Source organism: Triplophysa dalaica, chromosome 10, assembly GCF_015846415.1.
Source record: "Triplophysa dalaica isolate WHDGS20190420 chromosome 10, ASM1584641v1, whole genome shotgun sequence".
Lineage (NCBI taxonomy): Eukaryota > Metazoa > Chordata > Actinopteri > Cypriniformes > Nemacheilidae > Triplophysa > Triplophysa dalaica.
In genome coordinates this window covers 9,658,411-9,685,956 of record NC_079551.1, presented here as the reverse complement: position 1 = coordinate 9,685,956, position 27,546 = coordinate 9,658,411, and the positions used below count along the sequence as shown (strand labels likewise).

The following is a 27,546-nucleotide window of genomic DNA, read 5'->3' as shown; positions in this document are numbered from 1 at the left end:
CAGTTAACTTTGAGGAGGATTTAGCACAGTTTTTTTACCCTGGGATATGAATAGTTATCAGAGCGAGGTTAGCTTTGCCAAGGGTACACAGTGTGAATTTGTGATCTGGATATTGTATGAGCAGAGTTAAGAAACAGAACAAGATAATCCAGTGTTATATTAACCTAGGGGGACCCAAATGACTCATTAATTTTTACGTTTTTATAGCTAAAAAAATGACTAACTTTAGGTGGATTTGGTTAGTCTTGGTCCAACCGGATTTGATTACAAAATTCTTGCAATATCTTTGCCGCTGTTTGCTATCGAGCGCTGAGGTACTGAAAGTCACAAATTGATGAAATGATATAAGAACATAGAGCAATAGACTTTTATTAAAGATTACATTGATTTTAGCACAGGGTTATACAATGGTGGCAACAGTATTGTGATAAAACCAACCAATGTTACACAGAGGGCAATAAATTTAGCCGCTAAGCTTAGGAGGCATGAATTAAAATCACAATTTTAACCCAAGCTTTTGTTATATAAGAGTAAATCGTGTTCACGCGAACATCATGTGTTAAAACTGAAAACGCCCTTGTTACTGATATTAAATCTGTTATTGACACCAGGCCCAGCGAACAGCAGGTTCTGTAATGCACCAATCTATGATGACATTGAATTAATTCCATAATCCGGGAAATAAGGCAGTAAATTTGAGTAAAATCATCTTGTGCAATTGCGTCTCATAAAATACTGAATTTGGAGGTCATCTATAAATGACAGGAGGTCTCCAGATAATACCAATTTCCCCTTTGAAAACTGTGAATGGTGCTTATGTGTAACCTAACTTTACGTCATGAACCAAATTCACAGAAGGCTCCAACTACGCAAACTGCTTCCAAACAATGCAGTGGGCGTATACTTCCAAGTGTCTTCAATGCACCATGCCCATTACAAACTAGCATTTTCAGAGCTTGCTTCAAATCCAAGGTAGAAAGTAGCCTATTACTTATTGATTTTGATGTTTTTGGATGTTAAAACCACGAAAATGTCATAAGTAGTCCTCATATAACAGTATAAAACAATAAACAAGCACAGTTCATGAGACCTTTAAGACTGGGTCTTAACAACTAGACTCACTGACTAGACATTATTTAGGACCAATCAGTCTTAATTTTCAGATTTCATTAGACCAATCTACCCTTTTATGTACGTTATGAGAGTTACATTTGTGAAATAGTTCATTTTAAAATGAAAATTTGTTTATTATTTGTTCACCCTTATATCATTCTAAAACAGTATGACTTCATTTCTTCTGCAAAACACAAAAGAAGATACTTGGCAACCAAACAACATATGGACACAATTTCTCGAAATATCAATGGCTCAAATTTCTTCTTTGTATTACACAATAGAGATTCATACACAGATTCTGAATGACATGAGAGTTAATAAATTACCAAAAAAAAGAATTATCCCTTTAACCTGCATCTAGGAAACCAACAAGATTTCAAGAATGTTTGATTTCCAATGCTGTTGAGTGGGAAGTAAAAAAAGTAAACAAGTTGATTGGCGCACATGTAAATGGTTTACCGGACGGACACAATTAAACCCTCTGTGGTGAACTCGAATACAATGAGGAAATAAGCAGCAAGCTTCTTCCACATTAGTGAGATAAGAGCAGCTAGCGGACGAGGGGGGACGCCTCTCACAGACCAACAGGAATTAATGGCTTTCTCGTGAAGTGTACCGGTCTATTTTTAAAGTCAGATTGGACACAGGGTGACCAGGCTTGCGACGTCACAGATGGGATCAGAAGAACAGAATAACTTTCCATATCAATGATTAGATTATGGGAGCCGGACAAACAACAGATACAGGTGAAATGTCAGTGTGCAACGCAGTCCCTGTGCATTACTTCTCTCCGGTGGCCGTGTTCTGATTAAATTAGCTTAATGTGGGAAATTGCTAATCTGAGCCAACCCAGGATTAAGGCTGCAGGACATCGAAAGTACATGGGTGTGGGTGTTTGACTGTGGGTTGCTGAGTGGGTGGTGGATAATGAGGGTTTGTGGCAAGCAAATAAAGCTTCCAGAGAAGAGACCGGTAATGATACTTGTGAAATTTTGTTTTGTGTAAGTTCACAATACGATCAAATATTCAACAGAATACAGATATGTAAACAAGAACAGTGTCATTTGTTTCTACAATTCTCCAAAGTAAAAGACACATTGTTTATGAATTCCCATTGACTTTTGTTGTAGCCTATTGACACAAAACCAAGAGTCAATGAGAACCGCCGTTGTTAGGTTAACAACTCAAAATATCCTTTTTGTATTCTGCAGAAAAAGAAAGTCATACAGGTTTGAAATGACAAGAATGTGAGTAAATGATTTTTGGGCGAACTATCCCTTTAAGCTTTAATGTGAATAGCATAGCTCATAATTTAGTCATGGAGGAGTTTCATGAGAAGTTTTTCCAGTTCATATCGAAATTTTAGACTTTTGACATCTTTACAAATGGAAACTAAGGTTGCACATTGTTTAGATAAATGCCTTTAGAAACTCTATGGAGTCACAAGCAAGATTACTAATGCCTTTTATTTGGGATAAAAACAGTATTGGGCAAAAGTTATGTCTTTACTTTTTTGAACAAATATTATAATATATTAATAAAAATGTTTTATTCATGTTTCATAGCAAAAAACAAAACAATTAACCTTCCGAAGTTTACCGAGTTCAGGCCTCGTGATTGGCTTGAAAATATTATTACACAACAGGATAAAAAAATCTTAATAAAAGTCAAAGAATGCTTTATTTTGTTTTCTATGCATTTTGTATATCAAATAAACCCATATTCAATGATGTGCTGAAATTTGCCTTTTTTTGCAAATCATTTTGTGCAATAAGCGTGTTTTGTCTATTTTGTACCATATGCCTCATATTTTGATGATACACATCTTAATTAATTCTCCATTTAATCGGATCGCTTTCTAGGAAATACAGCTATTAAGATTTGGATATCTGCATGAAGAATACAGCATGTTGGTTGTTCCTATAATATCTAATACGTAAGGGTTGAGTTCTGTTGAAAGGCCAGCCCTCAGTTTCTATGCAAAGGTGTTTTAAACTGTTTCATTTATAATAGTGTGAGCAGGCTCTGCAGGTGGCTACTTATGCAAACTAAAGCAATATGCCCTCAAAGCTACTATAATTTATATAGTGACATTATCTAAAATACTTGCAGCTGTGGGCCCATGATTAAATATTAAGTATCCATATCACTATTTATCAACAATACAATGTACATCATAGAGTACATTTTATAACAATTTGGATTATATGGAATGACAATGCTGACTTACAAATGCCTTTTCTGCCGATGGAAGGGTGTGAAAAAGCTTGGTATCTCTCACTGTATACACAAAATTCTTTTGACCTGTAAGAATGGCCACACGTGTGTCTTTTTATTTTTGCCACCTTATCGGCTAATCCACTCAACAAAACCACAAGTTTTACATAAAATCCTAGAGTTTGATTTGTTTAAATCCCACTCTGATGCCTTCCCTAATGAAGAAACTCATCTGGGGGAGTGATCAGGTTGTTTAGACTTATAACTCATAACTTTATTGATTCATAGGTCATTAACGTGAAAGGTGCAACTTTGTTAATGTGGAAATGGTTCTTGTGAAATTTTGTATTCCCACACTGCCCGACTTCCTGTTAACAAACCCGTGCATCACGGCCCTGTGCCTTGACACAGGCGTGCCCTAATGCATCCCCTCCTGATTCAACAGAGGAATCGGGGTAAACAACATTCACATTAACAATTGACAGATACGGACTGTTGAAAATTTCTCAAACTCAAAAGTGGGAACGGGAGTGACATAGATGTCCTGGAATGCTGTTCACCCACACATGCACAAACGCCCACATATGTCCCACACGTGTCACATATTTGAAGACACACACATTATTAATGACACTTAAAACGTTTGGCATTCACCCATTCCATTTAAAGAAATTGAGCAATGATAATTGATGATTCATTCAATGGTGTTTAATTGGCAAAAGCCTCTTCAACTGAAGTCTCTTGAATGGGAATGCAGGTAATCTGCTATAGAACAGTACAAAGACATAATTGCTTTATTTACAAACTCTAAATCAGGTTCAGAAAGGCGTGAAACAGAATATATACGGGAATGTGGCCAAACAAAAACAAGTGTTGCAGTAAATTGCTATTTATGACCAGACTGTACAAAGTATGGATGGATGGTTTTGACCAAAGATTCTTTCATTGTTTGTTCGCCCTCGTGTCGTTCCAACCTGTTTGACATTCACTTGCAGAACACAAAAGTAGATATTTTGTATAACGTCCCATTCAATTCCTCCCATAGTATTAAAAACGAATCATAACAAAGTCATATAAAGGATTTGAAGGACATGAGGAAGTTTAATTTTTAAAAAATATGTATCAGAAACGTACTTTTAAAATGAAACATAACTTGGGGAATAATAACTTACCTACTATATCTGCAGACATTTTCGTCACATGAATAATTCGTTTTTTTTTTAATTTGGCTCTTTAGTTTGCTCTAATGTTCACATTTTTTGTTTTTTATTAAAACAATTTCACACAACGTGACAAAATACGATTTGACTGTCACCCTGCTACTTTTCATATTTCACATTTTACCGATATCCTGGCGCCACAAACTTCCTGAGAATAAAATTCCACCTAAGTTGTTGTTTATCGTAGACCCGTGTCGTATCCTAGCAATGTGTTTTCATGGACTGGTTGCCCAGTTACCTACTAATGTCGTCAGCGCAAGGCCACGCCCATCCAACGGCGAAAGCCTTCTACACTTTAGCAGTTCTTAAGGTCGTATTGATTCTTAAGAGTGCTACGTAAACATTTTGTCAATTTATTGTATACTCTTATTTTTATTAAAAAATATATCCTTATAGAATAATCCGATGCTTTAATTCGTTGGTGCAAAGTTAAAATAAAACAACAATCAAACGTTTAAAGCGAGGAAGTCGGTGTCCACCTTAAATCGCATGCTGACATCGCAAGAAGTACAGTCCGCCCATTCTATGAGCAGCTTTGTAAAGAGGTGTTATACTTAAACTCCGACGTATGAACGCTGTCACACGGTTTAGTTGTGGATAGCATGAGAGGTGAAGTAGACGTGGGATTTAAAACCGGCACAGGACCGCTGATCCATTGAACAGAGCATACGGGCTACATCAATATACCGCAACCCCAAGGACTTTGTGGAAATTTTGGACATTCTTTGCGGAAAAAATGAAACCATATTGAAAGTTCTCTCTATACATGCCAAAGTTAGGAAACCTTGTGGAGGATTCGGGAACGTTGTCGCGAAACTTTGGGGTTTTCGCCACAATTATTGGTACGTATCGATGTGAGTGTTATATTTGGATAAGGCTCTAAACTGCAAATGTAGCTGTTTGGTTATTTTATTTACTGTCACATTCACATCTGATTTGTTGTTTTACAAGCGCTTTACTGAGGGATTTCATTACTTTAAGTTTACCATTTATTTTAAGTTTAAAGTGATTTTGTGTGTGTGTGCGTGAATGCATTGCACACATTTATCTCTTCATTTTTTTGTTCATTTGCTTTTGCCTGGTTTGGACTTCTCAAATAATTTGTAATAAGTTTAAACTATGTAACCAGGGTAGAAAAACACATCAAGCTTGCTTTTTTGGTATTCATTTCTTGCCAGGCATGCTTGTACATAAAGTTCATTGTTATGGGAATGCCGTGTTTCATACTTACGATTTGGAAATCGGCGTGGCGAATACCGACTTTTCGCCGCTAGTGGGCGCTCGAGTATTTTTATTGGTCACTGTGTCATTATAACATGGGAGGCGTGAGTTTCGCAGAGCAAATCTGGAAAGCAATTTAGTTTTACATGTAATCCGCATTTCTTAGTGTTTCGTCCTGTCATCATGGGGGTAAACTGTGTTATTTTGGAGCTCGTCTTCAATGCAGACGTTTGCTGCAGCTCAAAGGGCATTTGGCACGAGATCGTGATAGTGAGTGACGTAAGTGTCAATTGGTGTATCGCCCGGAGCGATGCTTATTAAACAGAATGGCTGGGACGCAACGTTTCCTTAAGAGCACATTATCTTTTACGGGGGGCTATTTGAATAGAGATAATGATAACCGTAATAGACGCTTTCAAACGTGAGCTACACCCGCATACGGATCACAGGCTCCTCGTAAACGCTTACATAATGTGTATTGATATTTGCATACGTCAATATGTAAATCTGCTGTATGTGCGTGGTTATCCGTGCACAAAAACGTCGATGTGCAGCTGTAGACTTGACGTATTTTGGAAGCGGGCCAACCGAGTGTTGTCATTCGAGGTTATATTTGGGCGAATTATGTTACTTTGAGAGTTTACCTCGTGAATGGTGCGGAATTGGTAAGAGTGGGCAGGAACTCCAGCGTTTCTAAGCCGCTTTAAACCTCGCCCACTCAGACTGGATTCGTCCTTAATGAGGAAAGGGATGTGGGGGAGAGAAAGAGGGTGGAGTCTCGGCTCCACGTGGGTGACCGGGCTGTCCTCCCATTAGCTACTCGCGCAGACGTCATTACGTGCGCCTCCTCTGGTTGGGCAGGACCTCGGAGCTATTGTGGGTGTATTCGTAGCACTGTGGAAGTGAGATACGGCGAAACAACGGTTATTATTATGCGCGTTTCGCCGGAGTTTCTCTTCGCGATGAGGACCGTGCTGTAAAAATCGCCCGTGTTTCCGCAGTACGGTTGCCCGAACGCTCGCCACATCTGTCAAAGGACCGCTGTTGACAGAATATGTCTTTTATTAAGAAAAACAGCCTTTAAACGCGTTTAAAGAGGTCCGGACTGCTCGCGCCGTAGCCTAGACTTAAATACTAACAGAAGAGCCTGTGTGTATTTCAATCGGAGGATCGTATCGGAATAATCCACGCAACGACCTCTGGGAATATTTTCCAAAATAAAGACAGGACACCGCTCAGATTCGCCCGCATCACCGACCCTGTCTCCTCCATAACGCAGGCTATCGAATGGACCCGCATCCGAGCGCCCGGAGCTGCAGCAGTCGTGGAGCTGCGCCGTCCTGCGAGAGCGTCTCCGGCGAGCCCCCCATGAATTTATACATCCACTCCACCACCGGCACACGCTTCGAGCTCTCCCTTCCCGTAGAAGAGACCGTGGAAGGGCTTAAGCGAAGACTTTCTCAAAGACTCAAAGTACCCAAAGAAAGACTCGCTCTGCTGCACAAAGAAACGTGAGTATGGACATCCTGGCATGATAGATTGCACGGGTTTGGCATGACAGGGAGGGAGAGAACGGGTCAGGAGGTGGGTTTTGGCAGGTCAGTTAATCATAAGCTTCCTAATGGAGATTTTAAGCCCTTCTTTAGATCGCAAGCACCTGCATCCTGGAGATCTGGTTTATTTTAGTGCACGCCTGATATTAATGCAGTCCGTGTTTCACAGGATTTCTGTGGCAGCCTATAACAGAAATGAAGGAGATCTGGTGTCGATAATGTGATGTGGAAATCATTTATTGTCATCCATGTGCATGAGGTGCATGCAACCTATGCACTTGAAACGTGGCATTATATGAAACATGCTGTAATGGCCTCACAACCATCTCGATCTGATATTTGTTAGGTTTAAAGGCTCAGAGGTGTGGACCACATTGGTACATACGAATAGCAGTTCCTAATCTCCTGATGAAACTGGTTACATTGCCGGATTAGACTATGCAAGGCATTAGTTATTGTCTCTTTAAACCGCATGCTGGCAAATAAAGCAACCTGGTGGGACTCACGCTGCCGTGTTAGAAGATTCTAACTGAATGTTAAAGAAAAATGGGGCAATGTTAGTTTCAGTGCAGTTCCAACATTGCCTAACAATTACACTTGGGTGGTGGAGTCGGGAGGTGAGAGAGCGGCTCTTTGTCACTTGCAAATGACCCTAACAGTCGCATTGTTTGCGCTTTCAATTGGACCGATTGAAAAGCCTTCGCAAATAATCACCACCAAATTACATCATCCTTTCGAGAAACCAAGAGAGTGGCTTAATCTCTCTGTTTGGTTTTACAGCCTCCGGGCCAGTTGCTCAGTCCCTTTGTTCGGCGGGAGGTGGTGACATTTCGCCCAAGCGCATGTGTACACGTTAATGCCAGCAGGACAGATTTGATTAAGGGATTTGTGGGTTAAAAATACATTTGGGCTGTGTATTGTCAACATGGAGTGTTTTTTGGGGAAAATACTTTTCTACATTATATAAGAGGTATGCCTAATTAATATATATAAGATACCCGCTTAGATACCCTTTGTTTTCTGCTCTGTTTATGGTGGCACATATTAACTTAGGAGTCTTGTGCTTTTTTTCAGTAAATGTGTATGTAGATTTTATTAATCTTATTTTTTCTATTGTAGCCAACGCACGACCTGCTGATGATGTATTATCGAGCTGAAATCTTAATATCTTTGTTTTTTCCTCCGTAGACGCCTGAGTTCAGGAAAACTTCAAGATTTGGGTATAACGGATGGGAGCAAACTAACATTGGTTCCAACAGTTGAAGCAGGCCTAATGGTAAAGGCAGTATACTAATACAACATTTAACTTCCATATGAGATTGCATGAGGAGTTAACCCTGTCATGTATCTCTCTCCGCAGTCTCAAGCGTCAAGACCAGAGCAGTCCGTAATGCAGGCCTTGGAGAGCCTGACTGAAACACAGGTAAGCTTTCAGTCTAATAGGGTCATTCCAGTAGACGTTTGAATTACAGTAGCCTATTACATCGGACAGTTGTTCGTACACTTAACCTAATTGCCGGGGCAGCGAAGAACATCCAGCTGGCTCTTAAGGGATCATTCGTATGTTTCTGAACTCTCTCCTTGGCGAGATGTTGCACTGACACGTAGGGTAATGGGATACATATAATGCCCTTCTAAGCTTTTAACTTTAAGACCTCAAAACACTTACAACGCAAATTTTTAAGCAACATCGTCCAGTTTCCTGGCAACATCTGTGAGTGGAGGCAAGCCCCACCTAGTAGCCTTTTTCATCGAGACCTCCACCTGATAGGATCTTTGAAACTGCTCTTTAATGTGTCAGGTGGATTGCAAGCGATTGTTGCTTCCCAGCTTGTGGTTTCATTGACGGCTAATGGATTTGGTCAGACCTCGTGATTTCTGTATCAAAGGGCACTTAATGTGACTTTTAGTCAATTGGATTGTTTATGACTGGATATTGACAATCATTGCACCGTAATCAGATCTGGCAACTCTGACAAAGGGGGCCACGTTTCCGCTATGTTTTCTCTAAGATATTTTGAGAAGTCAGGTTGTTGTGTTGGGTTTGGGTGTGCACTCCTATCACTCTTATCATTCAATACGTCCTCTGTAGGCAGCTGCAGTGTGTTGTGTTTCTATAGAAAACCTATTTAGACTGTAAAGAGCGACTAGGTTGTTGCTTACGGCATTTCCCATCACTAAACCTTTTGCAGGGGCACGCAAATGCTAACTGTGCTTTTTCTCTGATCTAATGTACTATTTGTTTGCAGCTAACTGTGTCATCTGGACGTTATGAAAGGGCTCCATTTCAGACATGATTTTGGATTGTTTTGAGTCATCTTTTTTTAAAGTCATCTTTGAGTCAGTAATGCTGTCAAATATGAGACGGGTTCCTTTTTCAGAACTGAAATTAGTCAACACATCGCAACTGATATGGCTTTTAGACTGGTGCTCGTGCGTGACTACTGTATTCGTACTGATTGTCGACAGTCATGTGGTTTCGAACAAAGGGACAAGAGAAGGTTGACAGCGAGAAGATGGACTTGTAGAATTAAAGTGGACGACAACATATATAGCAGCTCTTGAATGGCTGCCAAGGAAAGATCTATCTCAGACTTCCTCGTGACCAGACTGAGTGTTTTATGGAAAGGAAAGGCGGGCAATTATTGAAATGCCTTTTTTTCCCTTCTTACTTCAGACTAACAGCCTTTTCTGGTCTATGATTTAAAGCCGTCGTGGTTTCCCATGTCTCTCCGTAAGTCTCCAGTTTTACCCTTTCTGGCGTAAAAGAGGTAGGAGAATGACGACAACGAGCGGTACAGTGCAGGCGCCTTCAAGCGAGTTTATTGAAGAAATATAGCCGGCTTGCTCTTTAGTTGATAGATCAGCTGTCCCGTTGAACACTAAAACGGCACTTTTGTATTCAAGCAGTTCTTTGTTGCTCATGAAGTTGAAATAATGACTGGTGTGTGATTCTTCCGGCAACAGCGTTTGTTAATTAGCAGTTACTTTTTCCTCAAGACAGGTAGAGCGCTTTGTACCCGAGGGATAACAAAGCAGTTTGTTTCCACAAGCAAGCGCCTTTCCCCCGGTCTCAGAGATGTGCTCCTGTCATAACTCCCACCCTCTAGACACCCACATACCCACTTCAGAATAGGGCCCGGGCGCTTGTCATTGTGTCTGAAAACGGACAGATGCGAATAATGGGATCCAACAATTTAGGGCAAGTCACCTCTGAGTTATCCCCTTTCGTCATTTACGCCCACCCTGCCCCCCTCCCAGAGGAATAAAGGGTGGACGAGAGCTGGCCACAGCGAGGTTATGATGTCCTTATGCGATTACCAGTAACGACAGCGATGAGTCAATATAAAATGTAGTGGTTAGATCATGTGTCGCTTAGATCAAAAGGAATGGGATGCCACATCGATACTTTTTTTTAATTCTGTAAATATTTGAAATGAAAAAGCGGGTGTTGGTGCTGTGTGAACAGCTGGGCACATGGGAGGGGAGATTCATTTGCGTTCCCCGCGATCAGCGATAAGAGCCGTGCATATGCGTGTTTACACAGAGAGCACTCGCGATCCGAGAGGTACTAAGTTAACACTAGCAATCAGAGATTCGTGACTGTTCCTGTTTCCCGCCCGCCTTTGTGATTGAAGTGCCTGGTTTCGTGACTGAACTGAGAAGGGGTGGAGGGGCGGCCGTGGGGAAGTTCTCATTAGCCAATAACCGAGCCACTGGGTTTTAATAATAGGGCTGAACTTTCCTCTTCTGTTCTAGGTTGATTCTGTTTTCAGTATTGCATATTTGTCCTTCGCAGCCTTTCTGGCACGTCACTTTATAAGACTTTTGTTCTGTGATATTTAAAGCTTAAAGTCATTATTGAACCCCCGTGATTGTGAATAATCTGAATCGCGCTGGTTGCAAGTGTGACACGTTTACTCAGTCTCTCGCCACCCAGACTTAACTGTTCAGTCATCTGAGGAAAAAGGTGTTGCGTTTTCACATAGCAGATATTTTGCTGGTCTGGGAGAATGAGGCAGACTGGACAAAGTCTGTTTCGTTGCAGGCCTCAAAGATTCAAACCTGCAGATGAAAAAATCTTCTTCTAAATGATCCACCTGACCTTCGATCTTAGTTTTAGTATTCTTCTGACAGATCGAATTTGACCTTTAACCACCGACTCCTTCATGTCCATGTCTCACGTAGACCTTGAGAAGGTCAAACCCCCTCGAGTGGGATTTCTGAAGATAGCCTTCTCTTGAAGGTTTGGATAAAGATGCAAGCCATTGATTATTTTAAAAGGCCTTGTTATTGCATCCACACTCTACATGGCCCTTTGTGTGACAGTATTGATGCCCCCCCGGCGCGATCAGAACCCAGTGGTCGATAGTGAGGGTTAATAAACTGGTTTTGAACTTTCCATGTTCGCCAAGGCCTTTGATAGGTGACCAGTCATTTTACAGTCGTGCGTGACTGTTTTCTAATTCAACCCATCCAAAATTGGTTTTCATGATGTCAGCACGGTGCCATTCATATCTCCTGCAAATGAGTTCCTTGAACAGCAGAAAACCCAATAAATAAAACCGTCAGCCATAGAGTCGGGAGAGGAAAGAGCCAAAGGCATATTCACGCTGAATATTTCATCAGTATCTACACCCCTCCACACCCTCACTCTCGCAACAAGGTTTCTCCCCCGGCCCTCCTCCCTGTCTTCCCTTATCCCCGTTTTCTTTCTCTCTCCTTTACCCGTTCCTCATTGCATAGCAACCGCAGCACACTGCAGAGCAACATTCCTCCCCAACCATTCAAAATGGACGAAGTGTAAAGGCATGGTTGGCTTATCCATATGTGATACCTTGTTGAATTTTCTGTGCTGGTTTTGGGCACAAATGCGCTGAAATGCTGCAGACTGGATTTATTATAAGAACGGTTTATAAAAAGTGTTACAAATCTAAAATTATTACGCTATGTTGTTGTTAATAGCTGAAATCGTAATCCCAAAAAAAATTTCGTGCTAGTGTCAAAAGTGCTCTTTTATAGCGTGCCATTGAACTTGATAGAAACGCTTAAGCCTGTGGCCTTTAGAACAAAGAAGCATGAGCGGTCACATTTGAGGACCTGACCCATTTAAGGTGCTATAGCCTACATGTTGACACTTAAGGCTTCTGTAGTACCCTTGTTACGCCCACAGCAGATCTAGATGTAGTCTGGAATTTCTGGCACCAGTGCTTGCAAAATTTGTGTAAGAAAGATTTCTGAGGGTGTTTTTCCTCAACCAGTAAACGATCATGTTGTGTTAATATGTCTTGTTTTTCTGCACAGTTTTTAATGTTAGGAACACTTAAACATTATAGTAACATTATACAATATTTATTCACCTTTTTTATAACCACCAGTAGATATTTTGCAAGTTTAGTTTTTAAATTTAGGTTTACTTTATGACTGTAGGATCAGTATCAGCATACTTTTACTTTTTAGTTTAAGTATTTTTTGTATTTAATATAGGTTACATCATTTAAATATGTTTGCTTGTAAATCATTACATTTCAGAGCTGTGTCTACAGTTCTTGCTATCAAGTGGCATTTTCATGTTTTTCATACATGATGTGTTTCAAATATAAAAATGAACTGTTTTTCAGGAAATTTACTCTTTCAATGAGTACACACTGATGTCAAAGTTGACAAGCACTTTTAGAGATTTTTTTTGGTTAAATATTTGCAAAACCTAGTGACAAACTATGAAAAATAGTGATTTACCAAACATGTATTATCACTAAATATGGAGATACAAGGATAGAAGGACCGCAGCTAAATGTTTAGTTTCAGGTTTAGCATTTATGTTTTGTCTTTTGTTCGTCAAAGTCAAATCAACGTCCGGGGTATGTCTTCGCACATTGTGTCCCTGTTTCTCTGAGACGCTTTTACTGGTTTGTGGGGGTTCACACACACACTTTCATTATGTGGGATGAATCTAGGCTTGAAGTGAGTCAGTTAGATACTTTGGCTTGGTGATGACTGATCTGCAAGGCTAATGTGAGGTCTGGCACTCTTCACTTGACAATTCACAGGCCCATATATATATATATGAAACGGATTAGCAGTTAAAATTATTAGTTCTTGGAGGTTCATTGTCCTGCCTGCAGAGGCGTGGTTATAAGCTAATGGAAACAGAGTAATTACAGAGAACTTACAGCCCAACTGTATTGTATTATGTCATATCATAATCGTGTATAAAAGTAAGAGAGGCTGGCTCTTTGGGTCTGTCAATAAAGCGCACAGAGCGGCAAAGGTCAGTCTACTGTTAGAGTGGCCGCTCGATGGAAAAACAGATCAGCAAGAGTTGAGCAGGAGAGAGAGAAAAAACGATGGAGTGTAGACCCCAGTGATTTCGAAAGGTTAACAACAGGTCAGCCAGCATAAGCACACTTGGATGCAGAACAGATCTGCTGGGGAAATCTTCCCAGTCGCCATTCTCAATCTCTTCTGGTACATTTGGTTCTTCACTGTGAAAATTGTTTAAGTGGTTTAGGAACTTTGCACATCCGTGGTTTGTTTCATGGTTCTTGGCACTTAAAGACAAGCCTGCCCTTTACAAACCCCATAATATAGCAGATGCGACAAACCAAGCCTGAGGGTTGAGATCGAACAAGAGGGAGGTTGTTTCCAGTGTTTGGAGAGCCAAGTCAAGCCGAGCACTCTGCATTTCTTGCCTTGTTTTTGAGAGGTCAGAGATCCGCAGAACTTGGCTCAACTTCTCCTTTTCTGGGTACTCCTAAAATGGGCAAGTCCTTCCGGTCTATCCTTTCGAACAATTAGCTATTATGCGACTGTGAAGAGAGTGGGTCTGTATCCTGTTTCTGTGGCTGATTTTTCAGGCCCTTGGCCAGGGAGAAGTGCTTAGTGGGAGTGCTGAATGCTACAGTTCAAGACCGGGAGAGTGGTTTTGTGTATATGTGTGTGTGTCTTTTGTATAGTTCTGCTTATTCATAAATAGGCATTAACAGCTCTTCACTTATTCAGGCATGTTGTCAAATTCCTTTCCAGTTGAAAGCATTGCTAGAGGATTACTAAAGCCACCCCCTCTCCATTTTCTGCCCACAGGTCAGCGACTTCCTGTCTGGCCGGTCTCCTTTAACCCTGGCACTGCGAGTAGGCGATCATATGATGTTTGTCCAACTGCAGTTGGCAGCACAGCACTCGGGCGGCCCGCAGTTACAGCATCGGCATCTCATATCACGCGGAAGTTCGGAGGGCACGACGGGACACTCGCATGGAGCTTCTGCCTCGGGGACAGCCAGGGTGTCACACAACCCCCACCATCACCCGCATCCACACCCTCATCATCCTAACACAACGCTCCCATCCAACCCAGTGGCCTTCCCACCATCCCCCACTATCCCAACAGTTCCTCCCATGTATCCAACCTCTGCTTCAGGGCACTGCAGCCCTCCGCCTCACCCCTCTTCACTCCCCGGTGGTTTTCTCCACTCCCAGCAGCCATCTTCAGCCTGTCCCATCTCTCCAAGCAGTCCCGCCCCAACTCCTTCCTGTCCAGAGGTGAGCTTTGTTTTTACGTGCAATATTTCACTCTACATATCAATCCTAGAAGACAAGGGATATAATAATTTGTTGCAATTACAAGCTGTCAAAAGGTTACATTACAACTACAGTATTATTTCCAGCTTTTAGAGTTATTTTGTAAAGCAAACATTTGTGCCACATATAAAAATATATATCTAATATGACAAATGTCCAGCAAAAAAAAATATTGCTAAGATAGGATTATTAATATTTAATATTTTTAATGTCTGCCACAGGCTAACTGCACCACAAAGACGTCTGGCAACTCTAACACTCCCTCCCGATCCCGCAAACCAGGCGCTATTATTGAAAGTTTCGTCAACCATGCGCCAGGAGTGTTTTCTGGCACATTTTCAGGTATGTTTGATTTTTGGCTTTTTACATTTGTGCAAAAGCACACCGTAATGTTTTTATAAACCAGTGTTTTTAGTTCCATACTAACGTTTATTTTGCTTTTCCATCTTTAAGGCACTTTGCATCCCAACTGCCAGGACAGCACCGGACGTCCCCGGCGGGACATCGGCACTATCCTTCAAATCTTAAATGACCTCTTGAGTGCCACCAGGCACTACCAGGGCATGCCACCATCGCTCACCCAGCTCCGCTACCAAACCCAGTGCAGCACCCCAAGCTCCCCTGCGCCCTCACCACCTCCCTCGCCCCCCCACATCCCTGGACTATCTGGCCTGCCGAACACGATGCCAATTCCCGAGACCCAGCAGACCGTCCACCCGCTTGTAAAGTGCCAGAGCCCGTTCCGCATGTGCAAGCCTTCTGGTGAGTTTTTGGTGACGTCTCGGAATGTGTTTATTAGTGAGTGGCTTAACCAAAATTTGCTTCATTTTTCCACATGTGGTTACAATTGAAGTAGTTGTAGTGTGCATGCCTCACATGCATCCACAAAGGCTTATGGCCAATTGAGTATACTTTAAAAAGCTAGAATGCTTGACTGTGCAGCAGGCAGAAAAACAAAGCATAGCACAGGCTTTATGGTAGCTGAAAGGTTTAAGAGTCGAGAGAATTCAATTATTCAGAAGGTCCAGCCGTGGCATGATAAGGAAGACTAAAGATGTTGAAGGCAAGAAAGGTTAAGAAACTTTGGATCCAGTACCTTCCCCCAGTAGGCTTGTTCTTTAGGCCTCAGCAGTCATGCTTCAGCTGCCACAGCATGTCTGGCTTTGTCTATATGCTGACGGTGTCCGCTTTCCTGTGAAGCAAAGAATGGGGGTGGACTACTCTGTTACCAAGAGGAAGGAGGCAGAGAGCCAGAGCGAGAGAGATAGCAGAGGAAGATAGCGCTCGCAGACGTGTGCCAGGTACCCTCGCTCTGTCTGGTAAAAACTGATTATCTGGGGCAGCTCGCTTCAGCGCTGAGGAGGAAATTGAACTGCTCTATCATGAAACACTGCTGTTGGAGAGTAGAGAGATAATGAAGAAATATTATCCTAGCACTGTTCAAAGCGCAGGGCTGTTATCAATCCAGACTAGATTAAAAGCATACCAGGCTAACACCGCAGAATATGAAAACATATCATCTGCTACTGGGTTGAAATAACTTCGGTCACTCCGTTGGAACGATGGGACAGGGAAACATACACGTCTTAGAAATTGTATATACAGCCCATGTGCTCACCCAGCTTCCTCCCCCTCCTCAACCTATGCAATCAGTCCCCTTTGCCCTTTGTTCCGCTCCCACAATGGTTTGTAATACCGGTCCTACTCTCTCCGTCCAACGACCTCTGGCTCATCTGCAGAAACAATCCCATCAGCTAGGGCTAGTCAATAGCCGCTTGTTTTCTTAGTAGCCTTTAAATAGACATTATAACAAGTAATATGAGCCTGACGAGAATGCCCATTGTGTTTAAAAGTCAGCAGGGGGAGGTGGGGGAAAAAATACCCGGGGTCCATTCATAAAATTGTTGTTTTTATCCGGCCAGCGACTGCCTACTGATAAATTTGCGCTTCCTCGTGGGTGAGAGAGGAAATAGGGAAGGGCTCTGTGGCTATTTTCTGGACGATACTAGATTGCTACTCAGCATGTCCGTTAGAGTTGTGTCGTAATAAAGGGATTCAGATGAAAGCATTGTCAAGTGAGTGTTATAGAACGCAGCAACATAACATGCTGTTAAAAGCAAGTAATGGTAATATGCTGTCTTCCCTCCATTGGTCTGCACAATGAAAGCTATAGTCTGTTTAATATGAAGTAAACAAGGCTGGTCCAGAAACACTTCCCTTTAAAAAACTGTTGGAGGTCTGAAAGACGTTTATATGACACTTCATTCGATTCCAAATGTTCAGTTTGTTGTTCTAACATTTGTGTGGTGTTAAAGGAACTGAAACAGGAAGTGCTTCTTGACCAGCACTGTTTAGATTTTGCCGAATGGTCAAAGACCAGAAAATAACTTAATCATTTTTATTTGATTTTTCTAAGCAAAATATAGTGCAAGTGTTGTAATTATTGTAAATACTCACCAAAAATAAGAAAAGTTTATTTAAGTTACTACTCTTTTCGTAGGGCAGAGCTGAGCATATGGCAGCCATGTCTAGTGTACAATAGACTGTTCATTCATGTAGAATTCTGTCATTTAAAGTGATAGTTCACTCGTAAATGAAAATTCATTTACTCATTCTCTGTCATTTCAAACCTGTATGAATTTCTACTGCAGAAAACAAAACAAAAATATTTTGAAGAATGTCGATAACCGAACAAACAACCGAACAATTGACTTTATTGACTGTATTGGTTTTGTCTATACAACAGAAATGAATGGGTACGGCCATTGTTCTGTTACCAATATCTTTCAAAATATTTTTCGTGTTATGCAGAAGAAGGAAAACCATCTCAAGTAAACAATTACAGATTTTCATTTTTGGTTGAACTATCACTTTAAGTCTAAAACATGGGATCAATACCTCTGTGTTCTCTGAGCTCTGAGTTAAGAACACTTTGGGAAATGTCAAATACTTTTAAAAGTGCATCACAATTTCTCACTTTACTGATTAAACAAACTTGATACCGCAACCGCATTTGTTTAGATATTCAACTCTGCACGCTGTTCCTGGTTTCTTCTGTACTCATGGCTTTGGCAGACTGTGATACTGTGGTCAGTGTTTGTGGGTTAGGGGGAGCATATTGAAGGAACTCTGTCTGTGTTGGATGGGGTTGTCTGCCCCCTAAAAGGGTTGGCCATTCATGACTCAAATTCCTGCGCTCGCCGGGGTCTCCCAGCCCCCTTGCCCACTGCAGATAACCCCCTTTGTTCGACCTAGTGTGCACAAATAGTCCAGTTATTCACCAGTCGGGTCTTTTGTAGTGTGATGGAGAAAATTTCAAACGTTGGCTTGACGCTTAGTGAGGACCTATAGACTTGGTCTTGTCTGTGAGCTGAAGAAAATGAGGACAAAACAAGTCTTAAACCGAGAGGGGGTGGGAAAGGAATGCTTTCTTCTGTCTCTGCACTATCCGTCCGCTCAGGTTAGTTTAGTTTGGGCTGTTGAACAGAGCCTGGGTGGAGCAGTATTTTTAGCAAGAAGAGAGAACAAGGGTGCAGTAAAAAACTGCTCAAATTCCACGCTCATTCAATCCAACTGAAAGCAAATGCTCCCGGCTGCTGAGTATATACTGCAGGGATGTGAAATGTCAAGATCTTTCAGTCCTGAAGCTCCCTGTTGCGTGAACGCTGCCAAGTACTCTTTCTAAACCAAAAAGAGACAGCGTTGTCTCCGCGTCGGCTTAATCAGGTGCCCCAAGGCTCTTTCCATGTCACTATGGTGCTCAGACCTGGGGTTTAATAATTCATCCCCCTCCCGGCTTCGTCGCCAACAAGCTTGTAAGAACCCCCCTCCTCCCCTAGGCCGACTATCCATAGCTGCTCATCAGGCGTGGCAGGCCATATCCAATACCTTTTATTGCTCCTAGTATGCAAATAGCGGTCATTGGAGACCTCGGCACCCTGCAGGGTCATTGATGCCACCGCATCTGAGAAGCAATAGAGATGTCAGGCTTTGACTGCTCCCCTGGTTTAGTAACAGCTAAAGGTGCAGATGGCTAAACACAAAGGTTGGCCTGTGATGCGCACCCACTCGGTGCTCCTCTATACCCAGAGGCAGCGTTGGCAAGCCTCCCAGCTCTCCAGGAGTCAACTACAGCTGGCTTATAGCACAGAAGCACCTACTATTCTCAATACATCTGGACATTAGCATTACTGAAGCTTGTAAGAAGTACTCTTTGATTTTCTGTAGAGGGTAAAGTGTGTCATTTGGTTGAATAGGTGGAGGGGTATCTCAGTTGGCCGAAGCGAATGCATTTATCACCATGTCAGGTTTGGAGGAGTAGAGAGTGACAAACATTTATAGACTCCTGAAACTCTGCAGTAGTTCCTCCCTCGCTGCCAAGACGTCTCTCCTTGATGCAGAACGATTGCAGCACCCAGACTCAAAAGGATCACAGGACTTATCAAGGCAAACAAACAAACAAGTCACTAATTAAGCTCATCTTTTATGGATCGATGGCACAGGGAAGCTTGCAAACTCTCCCGGATTGCTGCAATGTGGGCCGACACATCGGGTTGGGCTTCATGTTTACCCAAAACCTCACTCATCTGACCTAATACCTACAGACAGGCCAACAGCCTCATTGATTTTTTAAAAATCCCCCTCCGTTGCTCTTTCTCTGCTTAAACCCTCCTCCTCTCATCCCCCTGTCCATTTCCCATCTCACGTGACCATCAGCACTCCCTCCATGCAAGGATCGATAAATTCTTATAGACCAGCAACTCCTTGCCTTCAAACAGCATGAGCAGTAATGCTTCTTCAGAAATGCCCCTCGAAAGACAGCTTTTGCTCGCGAGCATGCTTGTACTTTTTGGATTCCAGAGGGATTTTCAGTGTAATCTCCTCACCATCCATGCCTTGTTTGCATTTGCAGCCTTCTAATTTTTTTACGTCCCTCTGAGGTTTCCATCACGGGGCTTTACGGAGGAGGAGTGGCGTGGGTGGATGGGGGCGTGAGGGGTAGGGGGTGGGGGTCAGATAGGAAGACCAGGTGTATATCTTGTGTGGGGGCCGAACAGCTGCGCAGCAGGAGGCGGGGTTGTTTTGTATTTCTCCTTGGCTGCTCGTCACAAGCCCTTTTTGTATCTTAGCCCCCCCACAATTTGTGCTGCGGGACAGAGAATGTTGAGTGCATGCTGAGGACACTGCTAAGCATGCAGCGGCTTAGCTTGGTCGAAAAAGGAGGACAAATTAAGAGGAAGGATATGGGGGGAGAGGCTTTTTTGCTGTCTCCGCTTCCAAGCTCGCTCCTTGTTGTGATGCACAGTTGACTTGCAATTGCTAGCAGTGAAATCATTCCGTGTTTCACCCACCCCCTGTTCATGTCCAAACCTCAGCTCAGGGAGGGGTATTAGGAACATAAGGGGATGAGGAGGCAGAGCAACGCTTGTCCTGCCTTTGTTCCCAGCGTATCCTAGCTTCACATCCCAGCCCCCAACCCCAGCCATTCTATCTGTGTTTCTCCGCACTCCAAGCCTAGACGGGTCTGTCAAGAGGCTTGAGGCCTTTTTTTACAGCCTAATAATAACCCCATGAACAGAGGCTTGAGTCTTTCCTTAAGCGTCATTCATCAGAAGCTTGCAGGGGATGTTAGTAAGAAGATTACGTCCACTTCCATACTAGGGATGGGCATTTTCCAATAATTTTATATTTGAATATTTGAGCTAATAAAAAAACTAATATTTGTTTATTTAGATTTAATAAAGTTAACAGGCTTGATACCTCTAAGCCGACTGTTAATAGATCCTAAAAGCTTAGACCGAGCCATTGTAGTGCCTGTTTTCCTGTTTATTACGTGACCCTCATCCAAGGAAGAAGTACTAATCCTGCTGATCACCACCGCATATAAATATTGTTTTCTTTGTCGTTTCATTGTCAGTATTTCAATGTTTCAAGTTGTTGAAATCAGCATTAGTTAGCCTAATTTATTTCTTCATCAAAATTATTTAATATTACGGTGGTATTTTTATACGTTATATATTTTTATGTTAATGAACTCTGTGGCTCACCTTTTAAAACCTTTTAATATGGTGATGTGACACGCGATCTGTCGGGCCGCTGTGTGTGAACATAAAATATTTAAACTAGCTTGCGATCGGACTGAACAAAGATTTAGGAACGCATGCAAATGATTTTTTATATTTTCTGTGTATAATAAAGTCATCCCTTCACTTCATTACAGATGAAGTGAAGATGCGTTAAATAAGACAAGACAATTCTAACCCTGTGATGACGCAGTTTTTTTATTCTTGTGAAAAATATGAATATTCGAATTTTTTTCGATTATAAGTTTTATTTTTTGAATCATTATTGCGGATCAAATATTCGAACATCAGTGCACATCCCTAATCCTTACCATACCAAACCAAAGGTCATATGTTTTTACAGAGTCCTTGGATCCGACCTGGGCGCAACTGGCCAGTGGGGAAAAGGACATTGGCAGACGGCACAGATTCTCACAAAGAACAAAAAGCTCTGGTAAAGTCCGCCAAAAACTTGGCTTTGTTAACATCTTTGAGGCTATTGTGAGCTTCCTACAATACCTCAACAGTGGCAAGCCGTGCCCAGTGCTGCTAATGAGCTCTTTCTTACTGATTTTTGTAGCTTTGTCCCATGAGGCACAGCAGCTTCATGAAGTGAGTTTTTTTTCAACCAGCTCCAGTTGGTGCACTGAAAAAAGCTGACAAGCTGCAAGTTGAGGTGCCTGGCCTACTTTTGAGGCCTCGAGTTGTTGTGAGTTTATTGGAAAGGGCAGATGAAGGAGAATAGCAGCCCTCTTCTGAGCCTTTCTGGATGAACTCGTTTATCTCTTTATACTTTACACCTCGTAGGACCTCATGCATGGGATTTCAGTAGGAAGGTCTGAATTGTAACTATATGAGACCATAAGTTCTCTAACCATGAAGAGGCCACAAATCAAGTTAATCTAACAAGGTTCCGAGAGGAGTGGAAATACGATCAGATCTATGGGTTTGTTTAAACAGACAGATGCGTTTCTGTTTCTATGCATATCCAAATGAATACGATTTACATATATAGCACAAATCCATCCGTAGGCAGCTTAACTCTCAAAAACCTATTGAGGAAAGGGAAAATTGAACCCACACAGAAATCTGATTTCATTTTGATATGGTGAGGTGGATAGAATTGATTAAAGAGTAAGAATATGCATCCGGCCTCCTGTCCCGCTGCAGCGCTCTAGGTGGAATTCCAGAGCATGTCTCTCTCTCAACAACACGTCTGTTTTTTTCTCCAGAGGCCATGGGGAGGGGTGCAGCGTGTCTGTGTGGGGGTTGGGGGTCTTGATAGTGGGGGGGGGTGATTACTGGTTCAAAGAGCTCAGGCCAGGAAGAGAAAGGGGGAAAAAGGACTGGCTCACTTCGCCTACAATTTCCATTCGCTTGCATTTTCTATTGAAAGCCAATAGCGGTGTCCTCGCCTGGAGATGGATTGCTGTGCTAGAGCTAAGGTTTAATCAATAGGTCTTTTTAATTTGCCATCGATCCATGTTAAAAGCTACTGCTGCTGCGTGTGTGTGTGTGGCAGAGCACGCCCGATGAAAGATAGTCTATGTTTGGGATTATCGACATTCTAGCCGGCTGTTTCATTATTTAATTCCGGGATAGATCCTAATGGAGCTGGCTAACAGATTGTGGTTTCTCTTCCATTCTCGTGAATATATTTATAAACGCAAGGTTTAGGGTCGAGCGGCGGAATAGTCTTACGTAAGGAAAAGAAACCCCCACCATTTGCTTTGACTGTTGTGCCATTTCTCAAATGAAATGGGATTATAAGGTATTCACTTCCTGTTAAAGAAACAACAAAGTTAAGATCGTATCACTAGGGAATTTATGTGCGCATGCACGCGTGGGCGTTGGTCTTCTTGCAGGCGTGTGGGTTCCTTTGTGAGAAAGCACTTCTTCTCTTGCGTATCTCAAGGGCACGCCTGCCAGGGCATTTCGAACAAAACGTTTCTGATAAGGGAGCGGAGAAGACTTGTTGCCACATACTGGGATGTTCTTTTTAGAATGAGACAGACACGTCCAAGTGCACACAGAGGGGTAGATAGGGTGGGAGTAATGACAGTATGTTTTTTTTCTTCTTTTGAGAACATTAATGTCACCACTTAGACTTTAGGGCCTTGCTTTTGATAACAGCGAACTGAGTCATTCCATTCTATACCAAATATGTGTATTAAATTGAAGTGCTTCCTCTGCCGAACAGCATAGATGGTCATCGTCATATGAATTTGATTTTGGTTTGTTTTTTGTTTTTCCTCATTGATATATCGCACCAAATCTCCTGTTTCAAAGGGCTTTGCTATTTTTCTTTAAATAGGCTTAAATTATAACACATATGTGAACTATCATTTGTTACCTGCTAGTCAATTGTAGGTTCCTTATTTTAGAAAGCATCTGATTTAGGACAGGCCGTCTGTTTCCTGGAAGTAAATGATTTAATTGATAAATTAATCTGTATATTTTTAATGGATGATTGTGATGAATTTTCTGAATATATAGATGACCCAAAATGTTACATAGGACTTTTCTCAACAAGAACAAGCAGGTGTTAGACAATCTGAAACAGGTCAGATTTGAACTCTCTTTCTTCTTGGTTCCTCAGGTGATCGACTGCGTCAGACGGAGAACCGGGCCACGCGTTGCAAGGTGGAACGGCTGCAGCTTCTCATGCAGCAGAAGCGCCTGCGCAGGAAGGCTCGCCGGGACTCGCGCGCCCCGTACCACTGGCTCCCCAACCGCAAGGCGGGACGGAGCAACAGCAACAGCAGCATGTCCAGCGAGGGCTCCCTGGACCTTGACTTTGAGGACTCTGTGTGGAAGCCCGACGTCAAGGCGGACATGAAATCAGAATTCATCATGGCCTGAAGCAGCGAAGATTTCAGCAGCTTCACCGAGGCCAGAGATACGACTGGGTTTACATTTTAAAGAGGAGAATTTTCAAAGACTGTATTGGAGAAGCACGCTCAACCTCGTAGGCTTCTTTCCTCATCCTGTGACCACATAGACACAAAGGAAGTTTTACCTTGCGTCCATGATAGACTACGATCTTGGAAAAGACAGATTTTTCTAATTTTGATGGTCGGATTCGGATTGGATTTAGGAACGGACAGCATTTGGACTGCAAGTAAACAAATGAGCATAGCAGACATCATTGGTGTTGGGATATATTTTTCTTTTTTTCCCCGGGGGGAACGATAGATGGAGATACGTACAGGCATGACGAACGGACAAAAATCTGATAGTGATCCTCCCTTTTTTCCGAATGGGCATTCATAGTTCAAGAATCTTTTGAAGGGGGTTTTCTTTGTCGTTTTTCTTATTTCCTGTTGTTCTTGAATCATGATGATTTCTGAAACAATGTAGCATTACCCACAAAGCATTCAGGTTCTTTATCGTCTGCACACACCTGTGATTTGAAACGGATGATATCGAAACATAACTAGGACACGGCACAGTGCATGTTTAGTGTATAAATATTAAAAATGATGTTTCTCAACGGCTCAGTGTAAAGTCAGAGGTATGATGTAGGAAGCAAAAAGTAAGCTGACATGAATGAATAAGATCCATCCAAGGCTTGTAAAGTCTGTTGTAGTATAATGAACTACTACTTTAACTCCAAATATAGATACAAACAAACCAAGCAAACATAAAAACTACAGTCACACAGCGAGGCTTGAGTCAAGCTGTGAAATGAATCTGATGAGAGAAAAACTTACATAATCATTTAAATACACACTGCATCTCTCCCGTTACTCCCAAATGTGTATAATAGAAAAGTGGTGGGGTGCCAGAGGAATAGTTTACAAATGTGCATTATAATGGCTCACTCTGCCAAAGTGAAATATCTCATTTATGCATTCGACTAAAACAACATGGCCCATTAATATCAGCAAATACTGTTACCAATGAAGACTAAACACTTACCCAAAATGTATTTAAGATTCTCATTGGCTAGTGTTTTGCAGGTTTTTTAGATCGAACACGCCTGCGATCAGAGCGTATCCCCTCCCCGCCCCTCTTTCATTCTTAATAGTGCCTCGTACGTAGACGCACTGACATCAGGTGTTCCACAGACAGACGGTTCTGCTGCTACATGGGACTTCTCTTTGCATGCAAAAGTGTGAATTATTGATCCTTTTTTGTAGAAAATAATAATAATACTGAGAAACTGGTGCTGAAAAGATAAGCATGACATTGTGAAAAAAGAAAAAACAGACATTCGCCCAGCTGCTCGGGATTTCTAATTAGAAACGTCATGTTACATATCAGTTGCAAACCAAAACAGGACTGGACGATCATTCCTGGACTGTGGCAACTCGCTGAGGAACAACGAAACAAGAGCAAACACCCCCGCCCGCTCCCATCAACCTGTGGACTGACGTGGACGTTGGCAACCAGCTTTTGCCCCCGATGACTATTTGGACATAAACGTGAAAATGTTCTCAAACCACATCAAGATTGCACTCGCTGAGCTTGCAATGAGATTACCTACCTGAAGGGGAACATTTGTCTTTTCCTTTTCTTATGTTCAAGTGGCCTTAACGTTCATTATTGAAACGCTCGCAGGGGTGGACAACAAAGGGATTGTTACGTTGTTTTCGTCCTATGTATTTGTTAAAGGCATCACTTTTTTTGGGGGGGCAATCTTTTGTGTTTAGGAGGTGGAGCTCTATTATGTCAAGGCTTCGGTGCCTTAAATATTTGCCCTTTTAATGTGTACAAAACATTTGAACAAATTATTTCCATTTATGCAGGTTTTTGTAGTGAGCTCCGGTATAATTTTGTCCGTGGCTTCAGGTTCCATCAGTATGTTTTTTCCGCTCAGTTATGTCCCTTGTACCCTGCTGTCTTACAACGAAGCTGAAAAGCAACAAATTTGCGTGTTAATTGAAAAAAAGTTTTGACTGCAGTGCTACAGCAACAAAGTGCCCTAACTCTCAGTTTGAGATGTCCTTAAAGGACACATTGACAACATGCACTTCCCTTCTTCGATAAAGATTTCAATGGACGATTTCTCCCTTCCCCCCCAAACAAATCTTTATTTAATTTCTATATATGTATGAAATATACTCTGTGTGTGCCTCACCTGTATGTAAAATGATTAAAAAAGGAAAACTGAAAAAAGCATAGGAGATGACCTGAGTTTTAGGATGGGGGAATTGAAGGGGGAGGGAAGGGGGCATTTTCAATAGTTTGTTCTAATCACATCGTTTAAGTTGCCTGTTCTTTCTTGTAGCCAATGAAAACTGATTAAAGGAGTTGAAAAAAAAACAATTTACAATGTTCTAGCTATAGACCGGTGTAGCACATGTGTGACTGTAATAATTTATGAAACCAAAATGGTAACTGTGAATTATGTATTTCTTTGTGCATTTTTTTAAAAGTGGACGGAAGCGTAAGGGCATTGCCGTGCCCCATTTTGTTTTTGTGGAATATAATGGAAATAATCAAGTAAAAAAAAGGAAAATATCTAAATATATTTTTTTCTTAAGCAATACATTTCAGTGTGACTTGTGATAGGACCTTTTTCTTTTTTAGGTAATAAATTGAAAGAAAAAATAAGATTTTTTTTGTGTATGTGTGAGTGTTTTCCATGTCTTTCAGTGTTGAATCTGCATATGGGTTATCGGTTAATATTATAAAAAGTCATTGATTGTACTTTTTAAAATTAAAAATGAAATTTCTATATAAAAATATTAAGTAAAATTATTATTTCGGGGCTGTGATTGAGTTTTTTAAACCAATTCTGCCTAACAAGTTTGCCAATACTCTTGAAACATGAATTAAAAAAAAGTACAAATAATTTATGTAGTCTCAATTAATAAAACTTCATATTTTATAAGTATATGATAAACGGGAAAAAGTCATTTAGATTTTGTACAGGATGGTTCGCTGCGGCATGAGATGGGCACATATTCATTTTGAATTTCATGTTTGTGTGTTGTACCTCCCCTGCTCATTGCCTTTTTCACTATAACATCATTTTTAGTTTATAATTAACGTGAGGCATATCTAGGTAGGGTGTCGCCTGGTATTTTAACCATAAACATGCCTAGAGAGTGCTTTGGCCCGTTGCGGCAGTGTGTCAATGCCACCACCATATTGGAAAGGGTAAGACTGCCATGTTAACAGCCAGAAAAAAAATGCAGCTCCATCATTTAATTAAATGTGATTATTTTTCTAAACTACTTTTAATGATTGACTTTTCACGTATCTATAGGACAAAAAGTCATTTTCTGATAACAATTACATGAACAGAGAATGTCTTCATACTCAGATCATAAACCAATTAAATCATTCGAAAAATGTAAATGTGTCTTCAAACTATAAAAACAAACGGTTGTTCATAGGGTAGTCTTACATTCCTCAATATTCACCAAACAATTCAGCCGCCAATACGGTGTCTATACGTACAGAACATCTACGATCAGGCTGCAAGGTTGCATTGAGATGATGAAAGCTAGCTTTAAAGTGTACAGATTTATATGTATCTGGCATTCCCTCAACCGCAGGGGTGCCAGATCAGAGCCGGATCGAGCGGACTGACAGCGGGCTGAGACTCCAACGCACCCACCCATCTGT

General features: G+C 41.6%; 1 protein-coding gene across 2 annotated transcripts; it reads left to right on the top strand.

Annotated features, from left to right (window-relative positions):
• Nucleotides 1–5,097: 5,097 nt before the first annotated feature.
• midn (midnolin) lies at nucleotides 5,098–26,528 on the top strand. 2 transcript variants are annotated; one of them, XM_056758298.1, is made up of 9 exons: nucleotides 5,098–5,395; nucleotides 7,054–7,285; nucleotides 8,516–8,603; nucleotides 8,688–8,750; nucleotides 14,411–14,866; nucleotides 15,127–15,247; nucleotides 15,359–15,667; nucleotides 21,332–21,421; nucleotides 23,567–26,528. In XM_056758298.1, the coding sequence occupies exons 1-9, from the start codon at nucleotides 5,320–5,322 to the stop codon at nucleotides 23,827–23,829; spliced, it is 1,698 nt and encodes a 565-aa protein (XP_056614276.1). In that variant the 5' UTR covers nucleotides 5,098–5,319; the 3' UTR covers nucleotides 23,830–26,528. The 2 variants fall into 2 exon arrangements, with proteins under 2 accessions (XP_056614276.1, XP_056614277.1); XM_056758299.1 differs by lacking the exon at nucleotides 21,332–21,421 and having other exon boundaries at nucleotides 5,099–5,395.
• Nucleotides 26,529–27,546: the final 1,018 nt, after the last annotated feature.